This window comes from Cotesia glomerata, linkage group LG9, assembly GCF_020080835.1.
Source record: "Cotesia glomerata isolate CgM1 linkage group LG9, MPM_Cglom_v2.3, whole genome shotgun sequence".
Lineage (NCBI taxonomy): Eukaryota > Metazoa > Arthropoda > Insecta > Hymenoptera > Braconidae > Cotesia > Cotesia glomerata.
The window spans coordinates 16,781,662-16,798,441 of record NC_058166.1 but is presented as its reverse complement, the minus strand read 5'-3'; the positions used below and the strand labels follow the sequence as shown (position 1 = coordinate 16,798,441).

Below are 16,780 nucleotides of genomic sequence, written 5' to 3'. Positions count from 1 at the left end.
ATTAATCTGTCAATAGTGATATAACATTGTTACCATAAATTTGTATTTACATGCAATAAAGATATAATTTTATCAGCATACGTGATAAATCTTAAAATGACAATCACAACAAAACGGATAATAATTTTTAAGCTATTTACAATGCATATTATGTCAACTAAATTAAATACTTTTATGTAATTCTTCAATCCTTGTTGGTATGACCTTGGATAATAAGAGAGATTAAATTCTGCAATAAAATAAAAAATAAAGAAAAACGTGACGAAAAGAAACTTTTTGTGTCATTGTTTTTAAAATATTTTTCATAAAAGATTTTCTTATCTGGCTGATTATGATTTTGCAAGTATATAAGTATTTTTCAACAACAATCGAATTGAGTGAATAATTAAGTTTGGTACGATGAAGTTTGTTCTACTGATTTGGTTAGCTGCGATTATTAAATGTAATGAAGGGAGAGAATGGACATATTGTTATCCTAAATCATGTGACGGTAAAAAACATACATTATGTGAATATGGGGTAAGGAAAAAAAATTATTAAAAATGTTATTTTATCGAATTAAAATTAATCCCATTCCAATGGCTTTGAAAATCTTAAAAGAATAATTATATTAATGAATATTAGGTTAAAAAGTAAAATATTTTTTCAAGTTTATTTTATTTTTTTTCAAGCAACATTTCGTCATGAATCATGACTTTTTCAGGGTCGGTAAAATATAGATATATTTTTATTGTAGATTAACATGACGAATATTACGAATATTGTCTATTTTTAAAAATATTGTTAAATATTTTTTAAAATATTGTTAAATATTTTTTAAAATATTGTTAAATATTTTTTAAAATATTGTAAAGATCTATTTTAAAAAATATTGTTCATTTTTGACCTGAACTTTATTGATATTTGCGAATTATCAATCTGAATGCAGAGAATTAGATAAAAATTGTAATTAGCACTTTTTCCACGGAATTATCTGATTAGGAATGGCGAAGAGGGCCTGAATGCAACAGTGTAATTACTAATGTCGTAACAGATGAAGAGAAGAAAGAAATTTTGGACACTCATAACAAGTTACGACGCAAAGTAGCTAGCGGACTCGAAACACGCGGAAATCCAGGCCCGCAACTAGGTGGAATTATTCCAAACCTTAGTTGGGATAAAAGATTGGCTATAATAGCTCAGGCGTGGGCTAATCAGTGCCAATTTAAGCACGACCTATGTCGTGATGTCAGTAAGTTTGCGATACTCATTTTTCTCATTATCATTTAAAAATTCCGTGAGCAATTTTAAAGTAGTTCCGAATAAATTCATCAATTATTCTATTACATTGATTAATCTTTTTAGGGCGCTTCAGGGTTGGTCAGAATGTTGGTTACACTGAGCATAGCTTTAGATCTTTCGACAAGTTATCTGTGCTCATCATAAATTGGTATGATGAAGTTGCCTATTTTCCCAATTATATGGTTGAAAATTACCAGCCAACAGGACTTCCAAATGTTGCTCATTACATCACTCTTATAAGTGGTAGTACTAAGAAAGTTGGATGCGGTCTTGTTCGGCATTTTACTAACAGTTCTATGTACAGAACACTTTTCGTTTGCAACTACGGACCTAGGGGTAATTTTATCGGTGAACCGGTTTATCAGACAAATAATGGATAAAACTAGCTGCATCTGAAGGAAAAACGTTTAGGTGTCACTAGTTTGTAAAACACTCATACAGAAAAAAGGTTTACTTGAACCAAGAATACTTTGGCCTTCAAAAATTTGAATTCGGGCTGAAAAAGCTTTCTTTTATTCCAACAAATTTAATTTAAATTAATAATACTAAAAAACTTGGAAAGCGACAGGATGGCCGAGCGGGCTAAGTCATTATGAAATAGAGAGAGGCAGTACAATTGGGATAAAAAAATTGTAAAAGGCAGTTCTTACTGCTGTACAATGCAACAAATCTATCTATCTACTAAAAAACTTGGAGAAATAAAACAATATTGGTTGAAAAATAAATTTACTTTATTCAATTAATCAAAACTTTGAATTAAGATGTTGAATATCAAGAAAATAATTTACTAGAATCAAAATATTTGTCGTTTTCCTTAAAATTTTTTTGAGCCAAGATATCCTTTTTTCCATGTATGAAATATTTGATTAAAGTAACAATAAAATGAATCAATCAACATTTGGGTTGAATGAAATTGTGTAATATATTATTTCCGTACTTTTATTGAAAGTTTATACAGGATGAATTACCGTAAACATAATGACAACTCAACAGCTATAAAGACATCAGAAATATCGAGCTGGTATCTGTATCCCAAGACTCGGTCATTCAAAATGACCATTTCGCTTAGCCTATACACAGCTCCAAATAGAAAAGAGGCTACCCATTGTCCGGCAGAAAACTCATCGGTCTTTCTACTATAAAATTGGATCACGCCATTGTCCACGTTTGGCGTCCCGCTGTTTCTTCTTCCTACTGTTGATGATACCATTTAGTATAACATTGAATTTAAAAGTTATTTATTACTTTCATTTGATTCTCATCATCACTTTCATCTGCACTAAGTCTTCATCGGAAGATCGAATCTTGATGTGATTTTTGGAATCCTTCATCCTTCATATGTCATAAGTATATATTTATAATTCAGAATTATATGAAGACATTTCGTTTTTTAATATCAATACCATAAAATGACTAAATACCAAATAGTAAATACTAACTGCACGCTCATCCTAGTCCAGGTGGGCTAAAAATTGTCCGTCACCATTGTTACACATTTTAGCCCCTGATACAATTTCAGTGCTGTCATAACTGTTAACTGCTGCTAGATGAAAAGTGTTTAGCGCATCGTCAGGCTCTAGGGAATTGATGTAATATTATAGATGTATTTATTAAAGGAATCTTTGTGTATCATATATAATATAATGTAGTTTTCTTTGAGCCGAAACTTATGAAAGTACACCGGATCAAAAAGACGGAGTCCCGCCGCGGATCTATAGATCCAAGATTGACGATCGTTAATAATTATTATAATGAACGCACGCCAGGAGTTTTCCCGTTTTCTATTCAAGGTCTTTTCGTGTTAAGGATGACTAAAGTTATATGTGTATTCTTTTTCAAGTATTTAGAGAAAACAAGCTATAAAATTATTTCGGTCTTTTTATAAATAAATAAATAGCAGTTTTTCGATTTGAATTTACAAATGTTGACCCCTCGAAATTAATTGTACTAGTTTCGATCGATATGACTAAAAAATTTGGAATTTTTCTGGTAGATATACCATACATAAAAAAAAAACAAAAACTACAATAAAGACCTGTGGACGAAATTTCTACGATTTAAAATTGTACTTTTGGACGATTTTCCTTGTTTTGATCCATTTAATTTGATCATATTAGTCATCTGTCACTGTGGAAAACTCAAAATCTTTCTTTTAATCTTCTGCACGTTTTAAAAATTGATTCTTTATAAGGAAAATCCAAAAGAAGACTTAAAAAATCGATACATTCGATCCAAAATCCTCATTTCTGATACTTTAGCTCGTTTTAATCTATACTCAAAAGCTTCGGTACTTTTTTCTATTTATCAATAATATTGCCGTGATAAGAGTAGATACATCAATTGAATCTAAAAAAAAAACACGAATTTTTTGATAAACCTTGTAACAAGGTTTCCTTAATGGAGAATCGATCAAAATATTTAGCAAACGTACTAATAACTTTGAAGTCGATGACTTAGATCTAATCCAAGCTTAGCGACGGTTTACGCCGGTAATCCCCCGAGTAAACGATCGTTTACGGCAAACTAAGATGTATCAGGTCCATGACAGTCGGTGCGAATGGGGAAGAATAAGATGAAAAGAATTCCGTTCAAGCGAGACAGAGTATCCAGGTCTAAGTTGTATGTTGTTATAAGTCGTATATCTGTCGACCAGTAGGAGGGTGTCAGCAAGAATTGTTAGGCTCGACGAATACCTCAGCAGGATCTCAAAACCCCAGGGCTACTGTATACGATCATGAGTGTGAGAATTTTTTTATGTTTGCATACATCATCGAATTTAATGTTGATGGATCTGTGTTTTGTGTTCACAAATTTTTAACACTTCTGTAAAAGTAAACCCTTCTATATATCAAGTTTTTTCAAACTACTACACAGAAAAACAAATTTAGTTGAATCAAGTAAATAATTTTGAAGAATTTTATCTTTTAGATTTTAGTGAAAAATTTCTTAAACTAAGAAATTTTCTTGATTCAAGTTAATTTTTTTTTCAGTGCAGCAAAGAATATTTGAAATTTTTATTTCCTCATACTCATGAATACGTTAAATATATTCTGTTAGAATCCCTTTTAGAAACACCCCGCGCACAGCCCACCGCAAAATCGACCATAACATTCATAAGCAAGCCCTCGAAAAAATCTCCCCTGAGTAAAAAATGCTGATAGGGGATATATATCGCCCTTTCTCTCTTTTTACCAGTATCCATACTATACTTTAGTATAGTACATACTACAGCAATTCCCATAGATTGGGGTTAGCTGTGTATATAATGCGAAAACGCACCCCTAAGCGTGTGTCGCATAATTGAAGAGGGGAAACCACGATACCCTCATCTGGTAGTAGTTTAAGGGCTGGTCGATTGAAGGAGATCAAGAGAGTAGGAAACCGTCGCCATGTTTGATTTAATCGAGAGGAAAATGGTGGCTGCGGGAAGCATCCGTTTTATCCATCATCCTGCTCTCTGTCTTTTATCCCTAGTCGCGGTTTTTCTACATTTCCGCCGGTAATAAATTCTCCTTGCCTATTACTGAATTATAAGAGCATCCGTCACTATTTTATTATACATTAAATGATTTAATTAATATTATTTATATTAAAAACCAAAATATTCATTTCTGACAATAGAATAACGTAAAATTGATCAAACCGCAAAATTAAAATCGGATGAATCCAAAGTTACATATATAAATTCTTTATTCGTTTAAAAAATACATGATATTTTAGTTCGAACAATCGAACTTTCATAAAAAATTTTTCTTTTTCTTTCTGTACACATATTTACAATTATATACAATTAAAAATTGCCTTAATAAACATAGACATTAAATGTTTATCAAAAATACTATAATTTATCCGTGATTTGATAAATATCGAAAGGCAAAAACTCCGGTTTTGTTTGTACACATTTATATACACCATAAAATAATTTAATTTTCAGATCAATAGACTAATACTTAACAATTTACATATTGCAGATGAGGTTTGTCCTCAAATGGAGGTTAAGGGGAGTAGAAGTAAGGCGACAGCAAAGAGGGATGTCCAAAAGCTCCTATGTGAGGAAGAGTGAATGGTCCGCGGTTATCGTGAGTTCTAGTGTGTTTTTTGAGATGATCTTTTCTACCAAACCGTTTTCCGCAGATAACACATGCGTGAGGCCTCAAGCCAGTGTGGATCCTTTTATGCCGTGTCAGTTCTTCGTTTCTCGTGAATTTTTTGCCGCATGAGTCGCATTCGAAGGGTCTTTCACCTAAATTAGAAAAAAAGGAGTTAGTAACCTAACAATTGATCAATTTCTTAGTTTTCAAACTAATCTATTCTATATTTTTTTGAAAGATTGGATTTGTTGATCAAGAAACTAACCAGTATGGATCCTGACATGTCCTCGAAGCTGGCCATTGTTGCTAAAAGCAACATTGCAATGTTCACAGCGGAATTTCTTCGGCCTGAGTTTCTTCATTTGTTTAGCGGCGATATCTTGCTGATGAATCAATCTGACAGCTTCTTCCACTGAAGGATAGTGACCGGGGTAGTAAATCGGCGACTGAAGAAGGTTAACAGCGTCGTAGGACATGAACTGTCCAGCTCCTAGTCCTGACAAGTAATCCGTGGAGATTGGCGTGTATGTAGGCGTAAACGCGGAATTTGGTGACGCTATTGAAGGACAGGAGTCACAAGGTGAATTAGTCCGGTCAGTTCGCTCGATTGATCCTTCAAAGGTGGTCAAATCCCTTGAAGAGTTGAACACAAAGTTCGATAACATGTCCAAGCTGCCGTTTGGCGAATCGTCACCCCGCGATGAAACACTTTTGTTTTCTTCCTCATATTCACTTTTTATGTTGGCACTCAAATCCGCGTCGTCGAATTTGGAGAGAGATTCCGAGTCAACACTGTCCCAAGGACGGAAGAAACTTGCCTTTACACTACACATTTTTTAGTTTGGATTGTTATTTATTGAACACACACTTTGTTGGGTTTTTTATTGAGGGTTCTTTTTCACTCACGGAGCTGGCACGTTCACTCTCAACACCGGCGTGCTACTGTTTACCTAAGGGCTTTATAGGGCTGGTTATATAGCCACCAAAAAGGCCGGGACTTTTGGAAGGGGATGCGTGCCCACCCCTGTACTCTGATTGGGGCGGCTACAGACCTACTGTGGTTGATGACTGAGGGTCGGGGTGCGTCATCAAAAAAAGGCCTGCTGTAGGCATACGCCGCTTTTTGGAGGAGCATCGATTGTGGTTTCAAGGGGGAATACAAACTTGTTTTTGTTATTTTGTGGTGGATAATATTTACATAACGAAAAATTAGGTCTATGTTTGATATGTATTATAATAATCCAGATTTTGAACAAAAAACATATCAGTAGTTTTTAAAAAACAAGAAAAAGTTTTTTAATAAAAATAATTTTTGAATAAATGCTAAAAATAAATAATTATTAATATGATCAGGATCACGAGTAATTGGAAAAAATAATGTTAATCAATTTCAACAATCATTGATTTGCAACGTTTCGTCTTTATTCTTAAGACTTTATCAAGCTCTGGAAAAATAATATAACAATTAACAAAATATTTTTGAATTTAATAAACATGACAAATATACAATACTAATATTCCAATGACTAACCTCAACAATGTCTAAATAGTCGTCAAATTGAAACAAGTACATACACGATCTTTTTTTGTTATATTATTTTTCCAGAGCTTGATAAAGTCTTAAGAATAAAGACGAAACGTTGCAAATCAATGATTGTTTAAATTGATTAACATTATTTTTTTCAATTACCCGTGATCCTGATCGTATCACTACTTATTAAACGGAAAGTGAACTGTATCAAAAAATAAATAATTATATGTTTTTTTTTTAGTTTGAAATTTCAGTTTTCTTCCAATTCACAAGAAAAGATTATTTATAAATTTTTTAGTCATTCATTTTTGGATAGAATGATTAATATTTACTATAAAATAGAATTTTGAGATAGAAATTGAAAAATAAAAATACTATCAAGAAAATATGTCCAAAATTCAAATATTCTTGAGAATCTGTGATTAAAATGATTTTTAAATCATTCAAGTGACTTTTATAAAACTATTTAATAGTTTTCTTGCTTATTTCAATAGCAGCATAGAATAATATTCTTTTTTCAAAAAATTAATATACATTCAATGGTTTATTTTAACAAATTTATGCACCAAAAAAACTAACTCAATTCAAAATAGAAATTTAAAACTAAGAATGTAATTTTCAAGAATTTAATTAAGCAATAAAATTCTTGAGTAAAGAAATTGTTCTTATTTCAAGTGAATTTTACTTGATTCAAAATAATCTAATTTTTCAAGATGATTTTTATGTTGAAGATTTTTTCTCTTGGATAAAATTGTCTTTTTCATCAATTTTTAAATAATTACTTCAGAAAAATACAAATAATATTACTCTAAAAGAAACTTTTTGATTGATTAATAGCCCTAAATATTAATTAATCAAAATCAACTTCGTTTAATAAATAAAATGAATACTATCCTTCAATTTAAACATAAAAAAGAGCCAATTACAATATCGGAAACTAAAAATATAAAACAATTTGAAACTAACGTTCATTTTGGATTAATCTAAAAATTGTAAATCGGATTGACCCCATGAGGAGGCAGTACAGCTCGAACAAAGGGACACTTAGATCTATCAATAGAATCGAGTGGACTCTATTTTCTCATAGACATTATATTACATACATATATATTGAAGGGAGAAAGCATGCACTGTTAAAAGATGAAACGAAATGAAACTTAGACGGGTAGAATTGTTCGATTGCAGGAGGGTAGTTTCGCTCCAAGTGTTACAATAAATCAACAGGACTAGGGACTCCACCCCCGCATTGAGTATACAAGCCCCTGCAGAAAACCTTTTCGTGCAACCGATCCCCATACACGGCACATGACACGGGGCTCCATTCTCCATTCACTCTATACTACTGCTCTTTTGCATTGTATTGTGTCTCTAAAGTGCCCGCGGGTTTTCCGACGGAAAATCTACGCCTTTTCATCTATACACTCGCTTTATATAATATTTTATATTTTATACACAAACATTCTTCAAGATATACAAATATAAAGATACATATTTAAGTTAATTCATTTTTTTCCCAACCAAAAATTTCTTTACATTTTTTATGCTAATGTCTTATATCATCTTTTTTTTTTTTTAACTATTGCTATAATAAATCTTCAAAAAAATAGGAAAAATTTTTTATAAAAATAATACAGAATTCTAACACGAGATTGATTAATTTTTTCATTAAAAAAATATTTGCACGTGTTGGTTTTTTATAAAAAAAATTTCAATAAAATGAATTGGCTGTCGAGAATAATTTGCTCTCTTTATTATTTTTTTTTTCTACTCTATCCGGAACATTGTTTTTTTTTATGAGAAAAATAATAGAAGTATTCATTGAATATTTTGGAGAATAAAATATTTAGTATGCATGAATACGGGCAATTTGTGTCAATAAAAAATTTTCCGTAAAATGTTTGTTGTCCCCACGAATTATTGTATATCTCAGAAAAGGGGCAAGTGTCATGTCACTGGATGATCGATCAGGACACAAAAATCAGAACACGAACACAGTCGCGTGATCCATCTCCCAATCGCTCTATCTGTCAGAAATTTGAGTGGTTTCTACTGTAACTGAAAGAAGTTTTGACCAATAAATTTTTTAAACTACCGTAAACTTTTATTGTTATCATTTTGATAAATTCGACGTTGTGTTTTTATTGAAGCTTTTATGGCTACTTATTTCAATACTTGTAAGGAATTCTTTCATTTGGTATTATTTACGAAAATATATACTGTCAAATAATACTTCAAAAGTATGACAAATTGGTATAAAACAAGGAATTTATGCTGCAATTTTTAAATCTTAGTGGGAAAATAAATATTTTATTGTAAACTATAAAAAATTATGGTGATTATAAGAGAAAAAATTCTGGAATTAGAAAAATCAATTTTTTTTTAAATAAAGCAGAAAAGTTTTTAAACTAAGAAAATTTTCTTGGTGTAAGTAAATTTTACGTGATTCGAGACTTTTTCCATATATTTTATACATATGATATTTCTTATATTTGTGTAATATATAAAATATATGAAAAAAATCGTGTGGGTACTCAAATGAAAGGTCTCGATGAGCGTATCATCAGGATGAGCTTATATTCTAAAAAATGTCGATGGTTAAGAAACTACGTTGTATTTTGTCCACTGATGATATTTTTAACGATATAAGCTCATCTTGGAGTTACACGTATCGAGACCTTTCATTTAAATACCCAAACGATTTTTTGACATATTTTATATATTACACAAATATGAGAAATATCATATATATAAAATATATGGAAAAAATCGTGTGGGTATTCAAATGAAAGGTCTCAACACGTGTAACTCCCGGATGAGCTTATATCTTCAAAAATGTCAATAATTAAGGAATTCCTTTGTATTTTGTCCACTGATGATATTTTTAACGATACAAGCTCATCCTGGAATTACACGTATCGAGACCTTTCATTTGAATATCCACACGAATTTTTATATGTGTTATATATTTCACAAATATGAAAAATATTATATATATATAAAATATACAATTCAAAATGTCTTAAAGTCGGTAAAAATTGTAAAAAAAATATTTTTACTAACTTGCAGTCACCAATTGATACAATAATCCAACCTTTCATTAAAAACAATTTTAGCAAAAAAAAAAAAATAAACAAACAAGCCCGAGAGAAATCGAGATTTTCTTGATAAATCTTGTGTTAAGAGGTGAAACCAACCTCTAGGAGATTGGATGCCCACGCCCCATCGGAAAGCCTCCGTATCGCACGCTCCCCTCGAGTGTATATAGTACCAACACTTACATAAATTCAAATATATACATATACAAGACAGAATATATTGAAGAGGAAGAGAGCGTAGTAGATTTCTAGGGGTAAAGTTCGACAGCGAAGTTGGTGACGTAAACCTTGGATACCAGTGGGTTAGGGCGCGTTGTAGCAAACCCTATGAAGGCTCACGGTTCGTATCCTTCTGTCGTCCTTATCGGGTGTCTTCTGTCTCTGTTCTCAGTTTTTTCCTCCCATCCACATCTGACATCTCAGTCTCAAGCTTTATTCAACTCGGTGAATTCACGTGCACCCATAAACCATCAACCATCAGCCTTGGGGTGCGTAGAGGCGATGGTAGGTTTTGTCAGGAGGTCAAAATCCCTGGTACGGGTTTTAGGGCTAGGAGCTGCTTATGTTTCTGCTGCTACTGCTGTTGCATTTATAGGATCCACCCTCGAAAAATTCATCGAGTGCAACCACACGCAGTACGCAGTTGACGCCCCTCTCATGGCGGGGCCAAATTTTATTATTCTTCTTCCGAGCGAGTGAACCCATGGTTAAAACCGTGTACGTGCCATCATCTCATGAAAGATTTCATGATTTATACCGTGAGATGAACGTACATATTGTACTTATATATTGCCTGGTGTCATTGTGGCTTTCTGACAAAAAAAAATTTTTTTTTAAATAAATTCTTCAGAATTTATTATGTTTTTGGGTTTTTCAATTACGCTTGTGGAGCGTTCAATTTTAATGGGTATTTTTTTTTATAAATATTTGAATTTTTTCAATTGCAGAAAAAATTAGGAAGATTTTACTATCATAAATGCCTAATTGAATTAAATTATTTACTGATTAAAAAATGAACTGGACTCAAGAGCCAAAATCTTGAACCAAGAATCCTATTTTGAAGAAAATGATTTTCTTGAGCCAAGAGAATAAAGTCTTGAGACAAGGAAAATTTACTTAAGTCGAAAATCGACGTTCTAATTAGCAAATTGTCTAACTCCATTTTAGAGAATCTTCCATTTGTACGAAAAAAAACAATTAGTTCAAAATTTATTATCACTTTAAAAAACCATTTAATATCATTAATATCTACTAAAGGTATAATATTTTGGTTTAAATCATTCAAATAATTTATAATTTGACTATTGCTACATCAAAATATTAAAAAATCACTCTCTAAAAAATGAGTTAGACAAATTGTTAATTAGACCGTCGAAATAATTCTTTGACTCAAGAATTTATTCTCTTGACTCAAGAAAATCATTTTCTTCAAAATGGTATTTTTGGTTCAAGATTATGGCTCTTGAGTCAAGTTGATTTTTTTATCAGTGCTGGAATTCAAAATTTTAACATTTGCTGTGTAAATTAAAAACTTACTTCAATTAAAAATTTGTTTATGATTAGTCTCAACATAAAGTAACAGTCAAATTAATGCAAGAATAAATTTCTCAAACTAAAGAGAACTTTATACTTGAAAAAATAGTAAAATATTGACAAAAAATGAGCAAAGTATCGAATATGACACAAATCAATATTAAAAATTTTTGAACCAAGAAAATAATTCATTATCTTGAATCAAGACGAAAAATTTTTGAATTAAGTTAAATTAAACCAAAAAAAAATTTCTTAGTTTAAGAATTGTTTACTCAAATCAAGAAGGTGAAATTTTTCGAAATTATTTACTTGATTCAATTTTTTTTTCTGTGTTGTAATTTAAAATCGAAACAAAATTTTTCAAACTAACAAAAAAAATGAAAAATTCTACTATATTAATAAAAAAAAAAAAAAAAAAATGGTAATAAAACCCAACAAAACCCCGAGAACGTTTCCCTTTACACACTTCGGGTGTTATAAAACCACAGTTGTCCATTAATCAAAGCGCGTTTTTTTCCAAATGAGTGATCATGACAAGAGCGGGATGACACTGAGTGGATCTCTTGACTATGAAGCTGAGACCAGACGTTAACCAGAGACCAGATGGCCCGTGCCGTGAAAGCTCAGATCCAAGGTATGAGCGATCATTGATCAGATCAAGAGTATGGATTTCGACGCGTGGATGTCTTTTTTTTTAAACTTAAACTTCGATATACACCTTTAGCTAATCCAAAGAACTACCCAAATCGTTTAACTTCTTAGGACCTTCCAAAGGATCCTTTCTTCTTCTCCCACTCACACTTCTTGATCATTCATCCAGCCACTTCTGGTTGAGTGTTCTCCAGCAGGTCTCTTTTCATTTAATTTGAGTAACGTAAACGTTTGTAGATAAATAGTCCCACATAGACTCATCTGGTTTCTGGTTTCTGGTCTATGGTCTTATGCATGTTAGCCATTGTATCATGCATTATGGTGTGCGGTGTGTGAGCACATTGTCCTCAGCTCTTGTTGTGGTGTCGTCCTCGCCACCTTTTACAGCCACCGAAAAACGTTCTCGCTTTTACATTGTGCTTCGATTATATTTATCTCTAAAGAAGAATAAGAATAAGAGGATTGTCATTTTTTTATACAGTTTAAGTTTTACTTATACTTCTTTATTCTTTGGCTTCTTTGTAGATCAGGTGAGTTTTATGTACTTTAACTTCACTATTTTTTATTAATAATTTTATCAAACTTTTGAGTTTGTATGAAAAAAACACCCGGTGAAAAAAATTATTAGCAAAGCTTAAAAATAATTAATAAAGCTTTGAATTTATTTATTAAATTGTAGCTATTAAATAAAAACTCAGCTTACTTAAAAGGAAAAAAAATAAACATGTTTTTTCTGATATACAAAAAATATTTATTAATGAAACCCGATAAATGGAAATAGATAGAGTAGCTGGGATATTAAGAACTATCGTGCCGAATCGCGATTTGATACGCAACATCCAGCATCCTAATATAACTTTTATGTGTTAAGTTCATAACGTACCCCAGGTAGATCGTTTTAAACGCGTGAGTATTTATTAAACATAAACCGAGTGGTTGAAGATGAATAGATTCAGGAAATAATCTACGGTATTTAGTGAAGCTCAACAGACTTTTTGTATGCATTATATTTTTATAAGATATAAGTAGATATAGGTAATATTTTTAAAAAACCGTGGATAATTATACTCGAGTGGTTTTCTTCACCCGGTGGTCTTAGATTTTTACATCTTACTTATTGTGTCATCTGGAAACTATTATGTCTCTTGACACTTATTATTTAATTATTATTTATCAAATCTTTAAGCAAAATTGAAATAATAGGTATCTTTTACTTTCAAAATTAAAAATGGTCACTTGGAAAAAATTAACTAAATATTGTTAATTAATTTTCATGTAAAAGTTAATTTGAAAATTATGCGATTTACTCACATTTTTAATAATTTTTTAAAATTAAATTAAATATCTTTTACTTTTGATTTGATAATTTATTTCATTAAATTTTTCAAATATTTTCCAGATAAATTAAAAATTTTCTAAAAAAAATTAATAAATTATTAATAAGCTTGCAATTACTATGTGACTGCCGTGACTTATAAACTATAAATAAATAAAATTTTGCTTTATTAAATAATGACTTTTGTTAAATTGACGTTTTTAAAGAGATAAGCTCATCCCAATGTTACTCTCATCAAGAGCTTTCATTTGAGTACCTACATGCATTTTGACATATTTTTCATATATACATATATATAATATATATAAATATATGAAAAATTGATGTGGGTACTCAAATGAAAGGTCTCAATGAGTATAACTCCAGGATGAGCTTATATCGTTAAAAATATCATCAGTGGACAAAATACAACGTCATTGCTTTATTATTCACATTTTTTAAGATATAAACTCATCCTGAAGTTACGCTCATCAAGAGCTTACATTTTAGTACCTACATGCATTTTGACATATTTTTCATATATACATATATATAATATATATAAATATATGAAAAATTGATGTGGGTACTCAAATGAAAGGTCTCGATGCGCGTGATGTCAGGGTGAGCTTATATCTTTAAAAATGTCAATAGTTCTTAAGATACAAGGTCATTTCTTAATTATTGATATTTTTAAAGATGTAAGCTCATCCTGATGTTACGTTCATCAAGAGCTTTCATTTAAGTACCCACATGCATTTTGATATATTTTTCATATATACATATATATAATATATATAAATATATGAAAAATTGATGTGGGTACTCGAATGAAAGGTCTTGATGAGTGTAACATCAGGATAAGCTTATATCTTTAAAAATATCAATAGTTCACAAGATATAAGGTAATTTCTTAATTATGTGTCTAGAGATAGAGCATTTTCGAATGCAGCCTTAATACTTATCATCATAATTTGACTATCGGTGAGAATGATATAAAATCGTGAAGAGGCACAACTCCAGGTCAAGTCTTTTCCAACAATACCAAATTTATCTCTATAATCTGAGCACAAAATTCTGCTTATTCTCTTAGTAATATAGATAATCAATAAAATTTCTTCAATTTAAAAAAAAAAAATTAAAGATTGAATTTCAAAATGATGACAGTACCTAGCAAGGAATAAAATTCAATTGTAATTTTTATAGATGATACATACTTATTATAATAATAAAAAAAAAAAAAAATTCCTTCAAGTCACGATTTTCAAGAAGGTGTTGAAGAAATATTTTATATCGACGATTATGATTCACGCGTCTTTTTCCGTGAAAGAAGCAAATGTTATAAAAAAAAAAGAAATAACAACTACCCCAGAATAATGAAAAATCATGAGAGTGTAAAGCTTATAAGCAGGGGAATATTGTCCATGAATGAGTTGCAAAGGTGCCGACAAATCGTCGCCGACAATAGAAAACCGTGGATTACATTCAGTGGAGACCCTTGGGGTCCACGTCAACAAGGACTGTCCACAACCCACTTCAAAAGTTGCCGATACCCAATGTGTTTATTTAGTTAACGTCAAATTTACTCCAGAAAAGTTATATATCTATATCTACTGAAATATCAAAAGGCGGTACATTTCATGGCCTGTCTTCACGTATTTGTATTAGGGAAATCCACTCGATTGCCGTACCAGGGCGTGGCTCGTGATCCCATTGTGACATTTTGACTTTTTAGATGACTGGGACTACCAGAGTACTTTTGCTTGGATTATATATACTGTGCAGACCAAAAACTACAAACAACAGGGTATACAACAACAAATAGCACTCACCAGACAGCTAGACGACTTCGGGACTAGATTATGTCTTTTGGAAGTATTCGGCTTCGGCTCCTATTCAATTTTATCCAAGATTTCTTCAAGATCAGAGCTAGATTGTAAAGAGCTCAGTAACACCCTCGAACTCCGGTCGATGTTTCATCTGAAATTTCGAAGAATAATCAGCCAACTTTGTTTATAATTCTTGGATTTTAGCAGTCGAATATCACTTCTAGATCAATGACTTCTGCTACTGTCAATTTAAAATTAATAATTCTATAATTTTTTAATCAGTTCATTTTCAATAAATAAAGAAATAAATAAAATTATTTAATAATGATTTAAAGACTATAATACTAAAGTTAGCCGACTTTGTTAATTTTATGATTTTTTTTTTTTTAATTATGAAATTAGAACTTAATAATATTTTTAAAAAATTGATAAAGCTAGAAGTTGCCGACATTTAAAATTAAAAAATTTTTTTTTTATTTAATAAATTGGAACAAAAAAATACTTATTAAAAAATTGCACTTAAAGTTTTACAATTTTTTTACAGAATTTTTTTTTTAATTTTTTTCTATAAAATTTTTCAATAAAAATAATTGTAAAAATTTTTAGATGTCGGTTAACTTAATTTTCATAAAAATTGCGCTTATAATTTTTAAAGTTTTTTAAAAATGATTTTTTTTTTATTTTTTTGTAACAATTTTTTTAATAAAAAAAATTCAAAAAATTTTCGGCTAACTTAATTTTCATTTAAAGACTTACCAATCATCAGAAATATCAGCTACGCTCTTTTTTATTTATTTAAGCAATGTCATTCTTGTATTAATTAATCAGTTATGATGTCACAAAATTTTGATAAAAAAAAAAGTATTAAGACAAAGAAAAAAGTATTGAAAAGTATTGGTTTTTTAGTCAATCTAATACTTTTCAATACTTTTTTCTTTGTCTCAATACTTTTTTTTTTATTCAGGGAATCACCACACAAACATTTCACAAAACTATTTAATTATATATAATGAAAATTACTAATAATATTTTTTTTCTTTTAATTAGTAAGTCGGTAATTAAAAGAGTCTCTAAAATTTGACAAATTTGTAGCTCCAATTTAAAAAAATTTCAAATAGTTTAAAAAATATTACAATGTAAAAAAAAAAATCAAAAAAATTATAAGAAATTCTTAGATTGACTTTTATAATTTTTTTGATTAAAAATACAAAAATTTAAGTTTAAAAATTGAAAAATCTTAAATTTCTGCTGTCTGACAAATTTATAAAATTAGAGCTAAAATTTCAACTATTGTTTCCTAATATTAAATCTAGATTATAAAAAAAATATTATTTGTTATTTTCAAAATCATTTCAAGAAAAAATTTGTATAATTTATAATTTTTATACCGAAAAAAATAATTATTTTTCATTAAAAATAATTCCGAGCATACGAAAAATATAAAATACCCATAA

The 16,780-nt window shown here is 30.2% G+C and overlaps 2 protein-coding genes and 2 long non-coding RNA genes across 4 annotated transcripts; 1 reads left to right on the top strand and 3 right to left on the bottom strand.

Moving 5' to 3' along the window:
* The first annotated feature begins 365 nt into the window (after positions 1–365).
* Positions 366–1,771, top strand: LOC123271318 (venom allergen 3-like). The gene is made up of 3 exons (XM_044737608.1): positions 366–519; positions 982–1,231; positions 1,345–1,771. Exons 1-3 carry the CDS (start codon positions 400–402, stop codon positions 1,659–1,661), a joined length of 687 nt encoding a protein of 228 aa, XP_044593543.1. The 5' UTR covers positions 366–399; the 3' UTR covers positions 1,662–1,771.
* Positions 1,772–1,881: 110 nt separating this feature from the next.
* LOC123271321 lies at positions 1,882–16,314 on the bottom strand. Its single transcript, XR_006510834.1, has 3 exons — positions 16,304–16,314; positions 16,245–16,253; positions 1,882–1,962 (listed from the first exon to the last, which is right to left on the bottom strand). It is a non-coding gene; the product is annotated as an uncharacterized LOC123271321 (long non-coding RNA).
* LOC123271317 (early growth response protein 1-B) lies at positions 5,088–6,330 on the bottom strand. Its single transcript, XM_044737607.1, has 2 exons — positions 5,638–6,330; positions 5,088–5,524 (listed from the first exon to the last, which is right to left on the bottom strand). Exons 1-2 carry the CDS (start codon positions 6,203–6,205, stop codon positions 5,277–5,279), a joined length of 816 nt encoding a protein of 271 aa, XP_044593542.1. The 5' UTR covers positions 6,206–6,330; the 3' UTR covers positions 5,088–5,276.
* Positions 6,782–6,952, bottom strand: LOC123271322. Its single transcript, XR_006510835.1, has 2 exons — positions 6,904–6,952; positions 6,782–6,817 (listed from the first exon to the last, which is right to left on the bottom strand). It is a non-coding gene; the product is annotated as an uncharacterized LOC123271322 (long non-coding RNA).
* Positions 16,315–16,780: the final 466 nt, after the last annotated feature.